The 12,703-nt window shown below is 46.2% G+C and overlaps 1 protein-coding gene across 1 annotated transcript in view; it reads left to right on the top strand.

Moving 5' to 3' along the window:
- lrp2b (low density lipoprotein receptor-related protein 2b) overlaps positions 1 to 12,703 on the top strand; it is a gene marked incomplete at both ends in the record, with an annotated part of 73,134 nt that overhangs the window by 46,754 nt on the left and 13,677 nt on the right. Inside the window, 15 exons of the mRNA XM_083635848.1 lie at positions 62 to 572; positions 792 to 947; positions 2,093 to 2,263; positions 3,543 to 3,766; positions 4,461 to 4,638; positions 4,873 to 5,069; positions 5,857 to 6,105; positions 6,636 to 6,764; positions 8,336 to 8,455; positions 8,867 to 8,983; positions 9,468 to 9,584; positions 10,051 to 10,188; positions 10,306 to 10,428; positions 10,693 to 10,821; positions 11,745 to 11,876. Coding sequence (XP_083491974.1) covers positions 62 to 572; positions 792 to 947; positions 2,093 to 2,263; positions 3,543 to 3,766; positions 4,461 to 4,638; positions 4,873 to 5,069; positions 5,857 to 6,105; positions 6,636 to 6,764; positions 8,336 to 8,455; positions 8,867 to 8,983; positions 9,468 to 9,584; positions 10,051 to 10,188; positions 10,306 to 10,428; positions 10,693 to 10,821; positions 11,745 to 11,876 — 2,691 coding nt within the window. The remainder of the gene's footprint in view (positions 1 to 61; positions 573 to 791; positions 948 to 2,092; positions 2,264 to 3,542; positions 3,767 to 4,460; positions 4,639 to 4,872; positions 5,070 to 5,856; positions 6,106 to 6,635; positions 6,765 to 8,335; positions 8,456 to 8,866; positions 8,984 to 9,467; positions 9,585 to 10,050; positions 10,189 to 10,305; positions 10,429 to 10,692; positions 10,822 to 11,744; positions 11,877 to 12,703) is intronic.

The following is a 12,703-nucleotide window of genomic DNA, read 5'->3' as shown; positions in this document are numbered from 1 at the left end:
GAGGATTCAGATACACCAGTCAGTTATATCCTGTATCCCTCTCTCTCTTCTTTGTATCCAGGCATCAACGAGTGCCGCAACCCGTCGGTCCACAAGTGCGCCCAGGTCTGCACCGACACCCTCACCAGCTACTACTGCTCCTGCAACCCCGGTTACCAGCTCATGGCAGATGGCAAAGCCTGCGAGGACGTGGACGAGTGCCGCGACACACCTGCCGTCTGCAGCCAGATCTGCCAGAACGCCGTCGGCTCGTACCACTGCAAATGTGCCCCGGGGTACATCCGCGAACCGGACGCACGCACCTGCCGCCAGAACAGCGGCATCGCTCCCTACCTGTTGTACAGCAATCGCTACTACATCCGGAATCTGACCACCGATGGGTCACAGCTGAGTATAGTGCTGCAGGGGCTGTCCAACGTGGTGGCGTTGGATTTCGACCACAATGAAAAGAGGCTGTATTGGCTGGACACAGGTAGGATTGAGAGGATGCGTTTGGACGGCAGCGACAGGGAGACGTTGGTGGATAACAACATAGGAGGTGCAGAGGGCCTGGCGTTGGACTGGGTGGGCAGGTGAGTGAAGAGAGATTTGTGTAAATACAAGTGACTATATGGTTCATTTATTTATTTTTAATTTGGCCAGTTTTTCAATTTGGGAATATCTGATTTGGGGTTTTGGAGTGCTTTGCTCCTTTAAGTTGAATCTCATTGATTGGAAAGACACTTTAGCAAACTGGCTGTCCTGAACCTGGCTGCAGAGATGTCAAGTAGCTTTCTTTGTGTCTGCTGCAGGAAGCTATACTGGGTGGACAGTTACTATGGCTCAGTTCACGTGATGGAGCTGGATGGGCGCTACCAGAAGAAGCTGCTGTCTGGAGCAATCCCTGGAGCCAATGCCACCTACGTCATCACCCGGCCCCGAGCCGTGGCTGTCAACCCAAAATATGGGTACTGTTTTGTTTACCCAGTTTTAGATTGCTGAATTTGTTTCTGCTATCAAATTCCATTGTAGCTGCTCACGTTATCTAGGTTTGGACAGTTGTCCAAGGTTTAAAACAAACAACAAATTATCCACAGAAATGCAAAATCCATCACCAATAGCTGTTTGTTTTTTTACAGTGTTAGGGGCTGTGCACACTGGGCGTGTGTATTTCAGATCAGAACGCTTTGGAAATCATGTCGAGAGCGCTCCAATGCCATAGACCAGCGCACGGAGCGTTTTTATTGATTTATTTATGTGTGTGTGTTTTGTTTTGTTTTTCCCTGCCGTCGCGCGCAGTATAATTCAGGACGCAACGATCACACGGACGGTAGCCAGCTAGTTTGTTTGTTGTTGTTGATTGTTCGCACTGTAAACATGAAAGCCAGATTATTGGCAATTCTGGCAGCAGCGGAGTTTGAGGATCCCCCTGCCAGGAGAAGGGGTCAGAGGAGTGACATTGACGAGCAGTGCACTTTTCCTACAAATGTTGAACTTTTTTCTGCTTGAGACGCCCAGAGCGCGCCGCCAAAAAACAATAGCCGCCCAGAGTGCTTAAACGCCAGGTGCGGTCCTTGAAAAAGGAGCGCACCTAGTATGTCCTTTCCATAGAGAATGAATTGCAGAAAGGCGCTGGCTGCTGAAATGCACACGTCCTGTGTAAACAGCCCCTTAAACCAGAGGTTCTCAAATGTTTTTCAGCCAAGGAGCCCTTACAAGATAGAAAATATACCGGGGACCCCCTCATTCTGATTTGTGACTTTGGGCTAAGCTTAATTGTTTCCACGGTAATGTGCTTGACTTTTAAATTGATAGGATTGTTAGATTAGAATGTAATCCATGAACCATTTTAGATTTAAAGCATACAATATTTTCATTGAACTATGAAGCTTTTGCAACAACAAAAAAGTTTTTATTTTTATTTTCCTGAAAACCTTTCGCGGACCCCCTTGCAAAGTGCCACGGACCCCTGGGGGTCCCTGCCCCCATTTGAGAACCACTGCCTTAAACTGTTGTAGGGTGGATTTTTCCTTCAAATGCATGCTTCAGTTTGCCACTTAATCCTTTGTTTGGACCTTTTCCCGTTCCTCCTCATTCTTCCCTCTCCTTCCAGCTGGCTGTATTGGACAGACTGGGGGGACACGGCCTACATTGGCAGAGTTGGCATGGATGGAAGCAATGCCAGTGCCATCATCACAGCCAAGCTCGAATGGCCCAATGCACTGACCATAGACTACACCACCAACAAGATCTTCTTTGCTGACTCCCACCTCAACTTCCTGGAGTGAGTTGGAGAAATTCAATGATGAATCAATGGATGGTTCGGTTGCTTATTTGACATTGAAATTCAGTCCATTTAAAATGTGTCCCCAGCACTCACGAGAAAACAGCAGTCAAATGAGCCCAGTCTCTTTTTAAAGAGACCTTCCTTTACTGTTGTATTAATTGTTCATTATAAGATGCACGTCCTGATTTCGCCGTGTTGGTATCGTTCCCGGACCATCATTTTTCCCTAGTATGGGCCAGGATGACCATGCCCGGTTGCCGCAACTGCTTCTTGCTGAATGTGGTTAAGATTAGAGTTACGGTTTTCTTTATCTAACCACGGCCATAACCAAACCCTAACCAAATTGTTGTACTTGCCTAAGCCTAATATCTAACCTAATGTTTTATAAACGTGTGTGTGGTTTGACCGGGAATCGAACCCCAGTCCTCAGATTAAAAGGCAAGCACCTTACCCATTAAGCCACAGGACCACGCTCACCCTGAGCTGCACTTTTTTCACACCCTAACCCTAATCTTAACCACATTCAGGAAGAAGCAGTTGCAGCGACCAATCAAATGAATTTGGGGCGTGGTCATCCCGGCCCAGAGACAGTCGGCATGTGTGGGAACGCCCACAAAATGTTATACGGCTGGCGCACGAGTGGGGTAAAACCGCCCATATATCTCAATGAGCTGACTCATCAAAGGACAGTGCTACGGCTCTAAACTACAGGTTTGGCGATTCTAGAGCAGAACACAAGACGTCTGTTCAGATGTGCGTTTACTGTGGGGGTTAAATCCCCAATCGTGTCTGCCTGGGCTGGGCTAGCAAGGAAAATGTAAATTATGCTGTATGGATAGAAGAGGAGGACTTACCCCACCCTGACCACGCCCCCAGCCAGCTAACCCAGCGTCTATGATGAGACATCGCCTCAACCTATACTAGGAAAAGATGATGGTCCGGGAACGATACCAACACGGCGATATCAGGACGTCCATATAAGATACAGTTGAAGTCAAAATGCGGTTTGTTCATTTACATAGATATCTTTGCAGTCGTTCAAGATAGAGCCGTAAAACAAAACAAGAAAGTGGGAGTGCAAAAATGAATCCCAGTTTTTAGAGTGCAGCTGCTGGCGGGTCTGCCAGTGTAGCAGAGTCTGTCCTGTAATTGAGAGTTTTCAGGATCTATCCTCATAAAAGTGTTTCTTGTCAATGTGTACTTGAGCATCGCACCGAATTCCTATCGCTTAAGCACAGTGTCAATCTTGCACTCTTAATTTGACATTGCCCTCCAGCTTTGCAGACATGGATGGCCAGAACCGACACAGAGCCATCGCTGGTTCTCTTCCCCATGTCTATGCTGTCTCACTGTTTGAGGACTGGGTCTACTGGACTGACTGGAACACACACACTGTGGAGAAGGCCCACAAGTACAGCGGTGCCCAGCGCACGGTCATGGGCAACAACACACACCGGCCCCATGATATCCACGTCTACCATCCCTACAGGCAGCCTCGCAGTGCGTAACTTTGAGCTGTATCCTCGTCTCCTGGTATTTGTGCACATGTAATGAAGTGACAATGGAGTTGGCTTGTTTTGCTTGTTTACTGTAGAGCTTATTAGGTGGACTGAGCATCAGGGATTATATTCAAGTCAAATTTATTTATTTATTTATGCAATCTATAACATGAATAATATCCCCATCCCCAATGCCCCAGGGCAGAGACGGGACTCTGTCCTGTTAAAGTTCCCCTCAGCTCTCTTCGCAGGAGTAGGGGTGTAACCCTGGTGCCCTGGCTAAATTCCCACACAGGCCTTCCTTCCATCATGGCCGCTTAATCATCCCTCGTTATTTAATTGGCACATTCAGTCCTCAACTCTCCACCGTGATAGCTGATGTGTGCTGAGCGTTCTGGCGCAAACTGGCTGCCGTGCATCACCCAGGGGGGTGCTAGACATCGGTGTGCAAATGTTGCAAGGAAGTCCTTTTTTCTCTGCAATCTCTTGCTTGTCAGTCAGAACTTACACCTGTAGTTCGATGCTTCAAATATTTGTGTTTTAGAATTGTGTACAACATTCAGTTTGCGAGTCGGCACAGAAAATATAATGCACATCATCATATATAAAAGTGAACATGACACAGATTACCACATTCACACTTATGTAAGTCTGCTCAGTTGACTTGCCTGTCTTTTGATCTATTTATTTCCTAGGTGATAACCCTTGCTCCTCCCATGACCTGACCTGCAGTCACCTGTGTCTCATCGCTCCTGGTGGCAGCAGGGCTACCTGCCAGTGTCCAGATCACTTCATTGGCCTCGCTGTGGGCTTCAAGATCCAGTGTGTGGCCGACTGCTCCAGCACCCAGTTCCGCTGTGGGGACAATGAGAAGTTAGTCTGATAGAAAAACCCTTTTGTTCACAATTCATAATTGCCCTTCCATCAAGTCGGTGTTATTGTTCATGGTTCATATGCAGGTGTTGAAGGTTTTGGGAAATTGCACATAAAAAACATTGTTGTTCATATAAATATAAATGATTTACATGTAAATACACACTGTAAATGCATAGTACGGCCACTGTCCTTTCACATAAAAGCTGGCGACGTATCAAAACCCCTCCCTAGATGTGTTCCTATATGGTGGAAGTGTGACGGCCAATCAGATTGCGGTGATGGCTCAGATGAACCTCAGACCTGCCCGCCCCGCTACTGCCCCATTGGCCAGTTCCAGTGTCAAGACGGCAACTGCACCTATCCCGGCTTCATCTGCGACGGCCACTCAGACTGCCCCGATGGCTCAGATGAGGATGCTGCTCTCTGTAGTATGACACACACTCAGTTCGACATCAAGTAGCTCCTGTCAAATGTTTGTATAAAAAAACTCTTAGATTATTTGTCAGTTAACGGCATGAGTGTCTTTTTCTGCAGAAATATCGTTTTTCTTCTTGAAAATCAGATATAAGGCTGGAATTAAAATAACTCACTGGCGCTTGCTGTGCTTAGCTCACATAGTTGACCGTATCATAATACTGAAGGTGGTGACATCACCTGGCACCAGAGATCAGCCAATAGTAGATGAACAGTTTAGTACCCTTCACACAGATTTGGGTTTGGCCACTCTTTAATAACGTAAATAGTCAAGTTAAGTTTTAAGTTCAATTATCTTTGATTTATCCCCATGGGGAAATTCATCCTCTGCATTTGTCCCATCCTCTATTAGGAACCTTCCTAGAACTAGGAGCAGTGGGCAGCTGCAGTGCAGCGCCCGGGGACCAACTCCAGTTCTTGGTCAGGGGCACTGACAGGAGTATTAACCCTAACACACATGTATTTTGGTGGTGGGAGGAAACCGGCGCACCCGGGGGGAACATGCAAACTCCACACAGTAATAAGTAATAGCAAGACGCATCCTATTTGGCCATTATAGGAGTAACTGGTGTATTGGGTGAACCCAGCCTTCAATGTGACGTCACAGACTATGCCTTATTGAGTCACGTGGAGGCTGGGTTCACCCAGGCTATTTGTGTCTGGCCAGTTTTCACACTGGTTCAGGCTCAAAACCTACCTCTAGTTAATAAAGCCAAGTCAAGCTGTAGTCTGTCCTGCTAGGTGACCACCGGTGCCAGGAGAACCAGTTCCAGTGCAAGAACAAGCAGTGCATCCCCGTGTCCTGGCACTGTGACGGGGTGGACGACTGCTCAGATGCCAGCGACGAAGACCCAGAGGGCTGCGCCCAGAAGACCTGCCGGCCGGGACACTTCCAGTGTGCTAACGGCCGCTGTCTGCCTTCCAACTATGTGTGTGATGCCCAGGATGACTGTGGCGATGGATCTGATGAGCTCCCGTTTGTACCCTGCGGTAAGTGGGACACAAGGGGATGTGTTTAATGTATTATGCTGGGGCGGGGGGGGGGGATAAGAAAATAGGATTGACGGTAAAAGTTAGATATTTACGCTACATTTTAGGTGTTTAGGTGACAATCTTACGAGCAAATAGATGTTTGTACAGTGTCTTGTACAAACCCTTGTCAACCAGACATGGGTGTGACAACAGTGGAACATACAGTATGAGACAGGTTTACCAGTGATCACCCATAAATTAGATGAGCACAAGGTCAACCTAAAGAGTGAAAAAGAGTCATTTCAGCAATTGATGAGACTGCCAATGCAGTGCAGAGTGGCAGAGCGGAGCGGATGGCTTCATCCAGCTTAGATTTATCTGGTTTTGAACTGATATATAATCAATATGCAATCAGCCATGTCCCACTGTCTCTCTCCTCCTTTCTCTCACTTTATCCCTCTCTCTCTCACTCCTTTCTCTTCCTCTCTCGCTTCCATACTGTCTCGTTCACGCCAATGGCGCTCTCTCTCTCTCTCTCTCTCTCCTAGACGGTCCAGACTATAAGTGCGACAAAGACACCGAGTTTGACTGTAAGACCAACTACCGCTGTATTCCCCAGTGGGCCCGCTGTGACGGCACTAACGACTGCATCGACAACAGCGACGAGCAGAACTGCGGTCAGTGCTCGTTTGTGTTTGTGTGTGTGTGTAAGTGAGACAGAGAGAGTGTTTTGAGTGCAGATCTTTTGTGTGGGTGACAGTCAACAGACACAACTACCCCATTTTTAAGCGGTGCAGCCGCTTCTATAGTAAGTGACATTTGTGTCCGTCCGTTCTGGCCTAAGCCCCTCCCCCGGTGTAGCATGAGATGTCTGTTCGTAGCCTAAGCCCCTCCCCCCGACTCCAAGTGGGTGAGTGAGAGAGAGCGAGGTTGAGAGTGAACGGAGAGAGAGAGAGAGAGCAGCCACCTAAAGCTGCCGCATCGTCAACGTGAACAACAGATCGGATTAGCCGATTAGCTTGCTAAACTTGCTAAACTTGCCAACACGTTCAAACCATTGACTGTGGTTCAAACACATCCGCAACCGAGCAACGCTTTTCAACGTGGTTTGCACCATTGGAATCAGTTGTTAATGCACCTCAATGAATGAATGAATGAATGAATGAATGAATGAATGAATGAATGAATGAATGAATGAATGAAAAAAATGTATTGGTCACCACCACCACCAAGCATACACTTAGGTCATAACCAAAGGTTTGGGGCAGAAGCAAACGCTTATGTAAAGCCCCCCCTTTTCTTACAATTAAAATAAGAAGATCATCATGATCAGACATTTTGGACATTGTCCTTACTTGCCATCAAATAAACAAAGGATTTCAAGGAAAAATATCCTAATACAAGAAACAAAAAAACAAAAAAAGCAAAAAAAGTAAATACCGGTAAGTAATACAACAGTCAAAAACCAGTGGGTAGCAAATAACAAAACAAACACAATCCATACATGCATATTCATACATTTTATAATCATTGTTTTATTATTATTATTATTATTATTATTATTATTATTATTATTATTATTATTATATATATATACATATACCTATATATATATATATATACTTATACATACACTTTTTTTTTTTTTTTTTTTTTAATTATTATTATTATTATTATTATTATTATTATTATTATTATTATTATTATTATTATTATTATTTATTTGTTTATTTCTTTTTTCTTTTTGTCCCCTACATCATTCAGTTACCTAGGAACTAGACTGTAATTTTCCAACATCATGTCTTTATACCTTTTTTTAAAGATCAACACATTCTTACTGGATTTTAATTCTTCCGGCAAAGCGTTCCACAACTTCACCTCAGTGGCGTATTGAGCCCATATTTCTTTCGTACGCAGCCTAGTGTACTAACCTGCACCCCTTAATTCAACACCTGGGTGTGATTTTTTTATTGAGATTTTTTGATATATATAATGAAGAAAGTATGGATTTGTTATTATTGCTTTTGAGAGATGAAATTTACAATTTTGTTACGTGTCGTGTATACAATGTGACAGCGCAAAGTTATTAACTGAATTACTGATTGTTCAGGGACAGTGTTTGAACCACTCTGCACAACATATAGAGCAATGCAAAGCGAGAGATTAAGTTATTTATTTTTCTCGTTGACCACATGAACCCCCGAACATATCTTTTACCTCCCTCTCTGACTTTGTCCTCCCCGCACAGAGGAGGTGACCTGTGACCCTCTGGGAGATTTCCGTTGTGACAACCACCGCTGTGTCCCCATCCGCTGGCAGTGTGACGGCAGCAACGACTGCGGTGACGGCTCCGACGAGAGGGACTGCCGTGAGTACAACATTATTCAGCTTCATCCTCAGCCATATCTATCCATTCTATGACCACTACTTTGACCTTAAAGTCAACTTCAACCTCAAACTTCTCCTTCCCTGGTCACATTTGGAAAGAAGAAAGAGTTTTGAATGCATTTTGAATCTTAATAATGAACTTTATATTATTTTAAGCTATTACGGGATCTGGGAGTCACAAAAAAACGTTTTCACTATCATCCACTAACACTCACCTAACCCATATAACCTTTATGCAGTTTCACCCATGCTTGATATGCTGTGTGTGTGTGTGTGTGTGTGTGTGTGTGTGTGTGTGTGTGTGTGTGTGTGTGTGTGTGTGTGTGTGTGCGTGCGTGCGTGCCTGCGTGCGTGCGTGTGCGTGTGCATCCGTGCGTGTGTGTGTCCACAGAGCCAAGGCCTTGCTCAGAGAGTGAGCATCGCTGTGACAATGAGCAATGCATCCCTGGGAACTGGGTCTGTGACCATGACAACGACTGTGGGGACAACTCTGACGAACGAGACTGTGGTGAGCATTTGCACACACACACACACACACACACACACACACACACACACTAAGCACAGGCTGGCCGTGTCCACAGGGAGCAGTATTGAGCTGCCAGAGCATTTCTGCAATTCATTCTCGATGGTAAGGAGGCTCTAGGAGCGCTCCTCTTCCCAGCTTCCCAGCTGGCGTTTATCGCTCTCGGCGGCTAATGTTTTGGGGCGGAACGCTTTGAGCGCCTCAAGCAGGAAAAAGTTCAATTTTTGGAGAATAGTGCTGCTTGTCAAAGTCACTTGTGTCAACAGCAACAAATAAGCACTTTGCGTGCCGTGCGCTGTGTCTGTCTGTGCAAGTTGAACGCACACGCGCGCACGTGCACACACACACACACACACACACACACACACACACACACACACACACACACACAGTCTAATGCTTCAAAATAAACTTTTTCTCTCTGTTACACAAACAAACACACATTAAAGTCCTGGCTGTCCTCCAGAGTTGCAGACGTGTCGTCCAGGCTGGTTCCAGTGTCAGTCAGGTCACTGTATCCCTGCCGCTCTGCAGTGTGACGGCCGGCCGGACTGCCAGGACCTGTCAGACGAGAGCAGCTGTCGTAAGTCAACCCCATCAAAACAGCACAACATGAAAAGCACAGGTTGGGGGCCAGGCCACTGTCATGTGTTGATGCTTTCATGGTGGGGCAGGGGTTAAATCTCTCTCATGGTGGGGCGGGGGTTAAATCTCTCTCATGGTGGGGCGATGGTCAATTCTCTCTCATGGTGGGGCGGGGGTTAAATCTCTCTCATGGTGGGGCGGGGGTTAAATCTCTCTCATGGTGGGGCGGGGGTTAAATCTCTCTCATGGTGGGGCGATGGTCAATTCTCTCTCATGGTGGGGCGGGGGTTAAATCTCTCTCATGATGGGGCGGGGGTTAAATCTCTCTCATGGTGGGGCGGGGGTTAAATCTCTCTCATGGTGGGGTGGAAAACAGTGCCGGAAAGTGATTAAAAAGAGAATGTATGCTGGTCACTGCACAATAACATTGAGACACCCCCCACCCACCCACCCTGCTTCCCCAGCCACTCGTTACCCAGGGGGCCGTTGGTGCCGCCCGCAGCAGTTTCAGTGTGCGAACCGTCTGTGTGTGAGCCAGGGTTGGGTGTGTGACGGCATCGACGACTGCGGGGACAGATCCGACGAGGAGCTCAGTTTGTGCCGTGAGTGACATTTAGCATCTCGTATCCCTCTGAGGTGGGACACAGTATTAACAATGTGTCATTGATATTTTAGACCTCTCACAGTTTGTGTCTCAGCTATTTGACTGTGTGTTTCAGTGAACATCACCTGTGAGATGCCATCCAGGTTTCGCTGTGCCAACGGCTACTGCATCTACGCCGGCCTGCTCTGCAACCAGAAGGACGACTGTGGAGACGGCAGCGATGAGACGGAAGACCTCTGTATGCGCGCGCGTGCACACACACACACACGCACGCACACACGCACACAGACGCACGCACACACACGCGCACACACACACACACACACACACACACACACACACACTCACACACACACACACACACACACACACACACACACACACACACAGCATCAATGCACAAGTGTTCTTGCCTGAATTTCCAGGCTTTCCAGAATTTTAGTGTTGTTTTGTTTTTGCTCATTTAATTATTTGTTGACTCATTGGGACTGTGTCCTTCCAGGCCAGGAGCCCACGCTGCCCCCCTGCACACTGCAGGAGTTCAAATGCACCAACGGACACTGTGTGGCCCTGCCCTACGTGTGTGACCACAATGACAACTGCGGGGACCGCACTGACGAGATCGGCTGCAGTGAGTTCCACCGTTTTCTCTGCCACAAAAACACTCATTTAATAACTACTGGCAACATCCTCCCATACAGTTTCAGGTTGTTACCTTTGCTAATGTCCTTGCTCATTATTTTTGTATTGAAGTATTTTGAGTACAGTTAAGTGCATCTTCACAATTTGTAAGCAAATGTCTCAGGAAGAAGACATGATCATTTATAATTTAATTACAGTACTGTATGAACACTTGACGAATGGAAACATCATAACTCAGTTAGGAAAACCCACTTATACTGTACCCAGATTTTGAGAAATCTGTCTTACTCCGATATTAAACAGGTTGATGTTGCATGTAACCATCTTGGTTTTCATTTCACCTTTTCATAGATTTGTGTATCCTGTCCTATCCTCCTACCATCCTATCTGTGGGCAGCTCATCCACAGGCGGGCAGGAAGATTCTGTCAATTGGTTTTATGCTAACTCAATCGCAGGGTGCAAGGTGCTTGTAGCTTAACCAGAAAATTAGAGTCTGCCCAACAGCTGATCACTCCATGCATGTAAACAAAGTTGAAAAACAAGCGCTGATTCGCAATAGCTGCGAGCACATACGGATTTCCCAAATGCAGGATGGTAAGGGCAGCCTACTCTGCCTCCGCCACCCTGCATTTCAAAATTTGCCCCCCACCGCCCCTTTTTAGCCATTTGGCCTGAACACAAACACACACCTTCACACACCTTCACACACACACACACACACACACACACTTGACCTCAATCCCACATTTCAGCCTCCTAGGGTGAAAAATGTGCCCACTAAAGGATTAACTTTTTGTCGACCGACCGACCGACAGAGTCCTGGTCGCAGCTAATAAATAGCTCTTTAACCTCACCCAGTGCCAAACACTATTGTATGTGACAGAGGATGTGGTCTGTGTTGTCTGGCTCAGATTTTGGTCATGACCGCAGCTGTGAGGAGAAGCTGTGCCAGCACGAGTGCACCAACCTGAACGCCACTGGCTTCATCTGCTCCTGCAGGCCTGGATACAGGGTCGACCCAGACAGCACCTACAACTGCCTGGGTACACACACACACATGCACACACGCACGCGCGCGCACGCGCACACGCACGCACACACACACTTTCACAATTTCACACACACACACACACACACACACACACACACACACACACACACACACACACACACACACACTCACACACACACACACTCACACAAAGTGCAAATGGGTAAACACATCAGCAACCTTCCACCCATAGCACCAAACAACACAATAGACAAAGTTAATATTTCATCATTTTTGACGGGATCGTTGCTCCTTTCCCATCTCTGTTAGGAAAAACATTACCGCCCCCGTCTGGCAGCGTCAGGTTAGAAAAAACATCCTTTTTCAAAAGCAACTCAAGACAACATCAGCTTTTACAGGCTTGACTGGGAATCCTGCAGTGCAAACATGAACAAAAGTGTGTCATTAGTCTTGTAAAGTACATGAGAGGACCAAATATCCCAAAACACTATCTAGTTGTAATTAAAAATAAATAAATAAATGCCAAGCTCAGGTTAGCTAATCATTAGGTAATCATTTGTCAGAGGAGTGTCATTTTGGAATAAAAATCCCTTTGTCAGAAATGTGATTATTTCATGCAATGGGGCGGGGCCTACATAATGACTGATGAGTCTGACTTTGATGTAATTTTTCTTTCTTTCTTTCTTTTCTATCGATAACTTCATCAAGGACTGTAAAATGGATGGAGTTATACAATTTGTAAAAATAATGAATATTTTGCATAAAACTTTGTTTAAAGCAGTGATGTAGTAGCACAAATAATACCACATCGTAGTCATTGCATTTGCAGAAACATTATAGGAACATATAGCATTCCCC

Source organism: Poromitra crassiceps (genome assembly GCF_964638095.1).
Source record: "Poromitra crassiceps genome assembly, chromosome: 4".
NCBI classification, from domain to species: domain Eukaryota; kingdom Metazoa; phylum Chordata; class Actinopteri; order Beryciformes; family Melamphaidae; genus Poromitra; species Poromitra crassiceps.
This window is presented reverse-complemented; position numbering and strand designations above follow the sequence as displayed.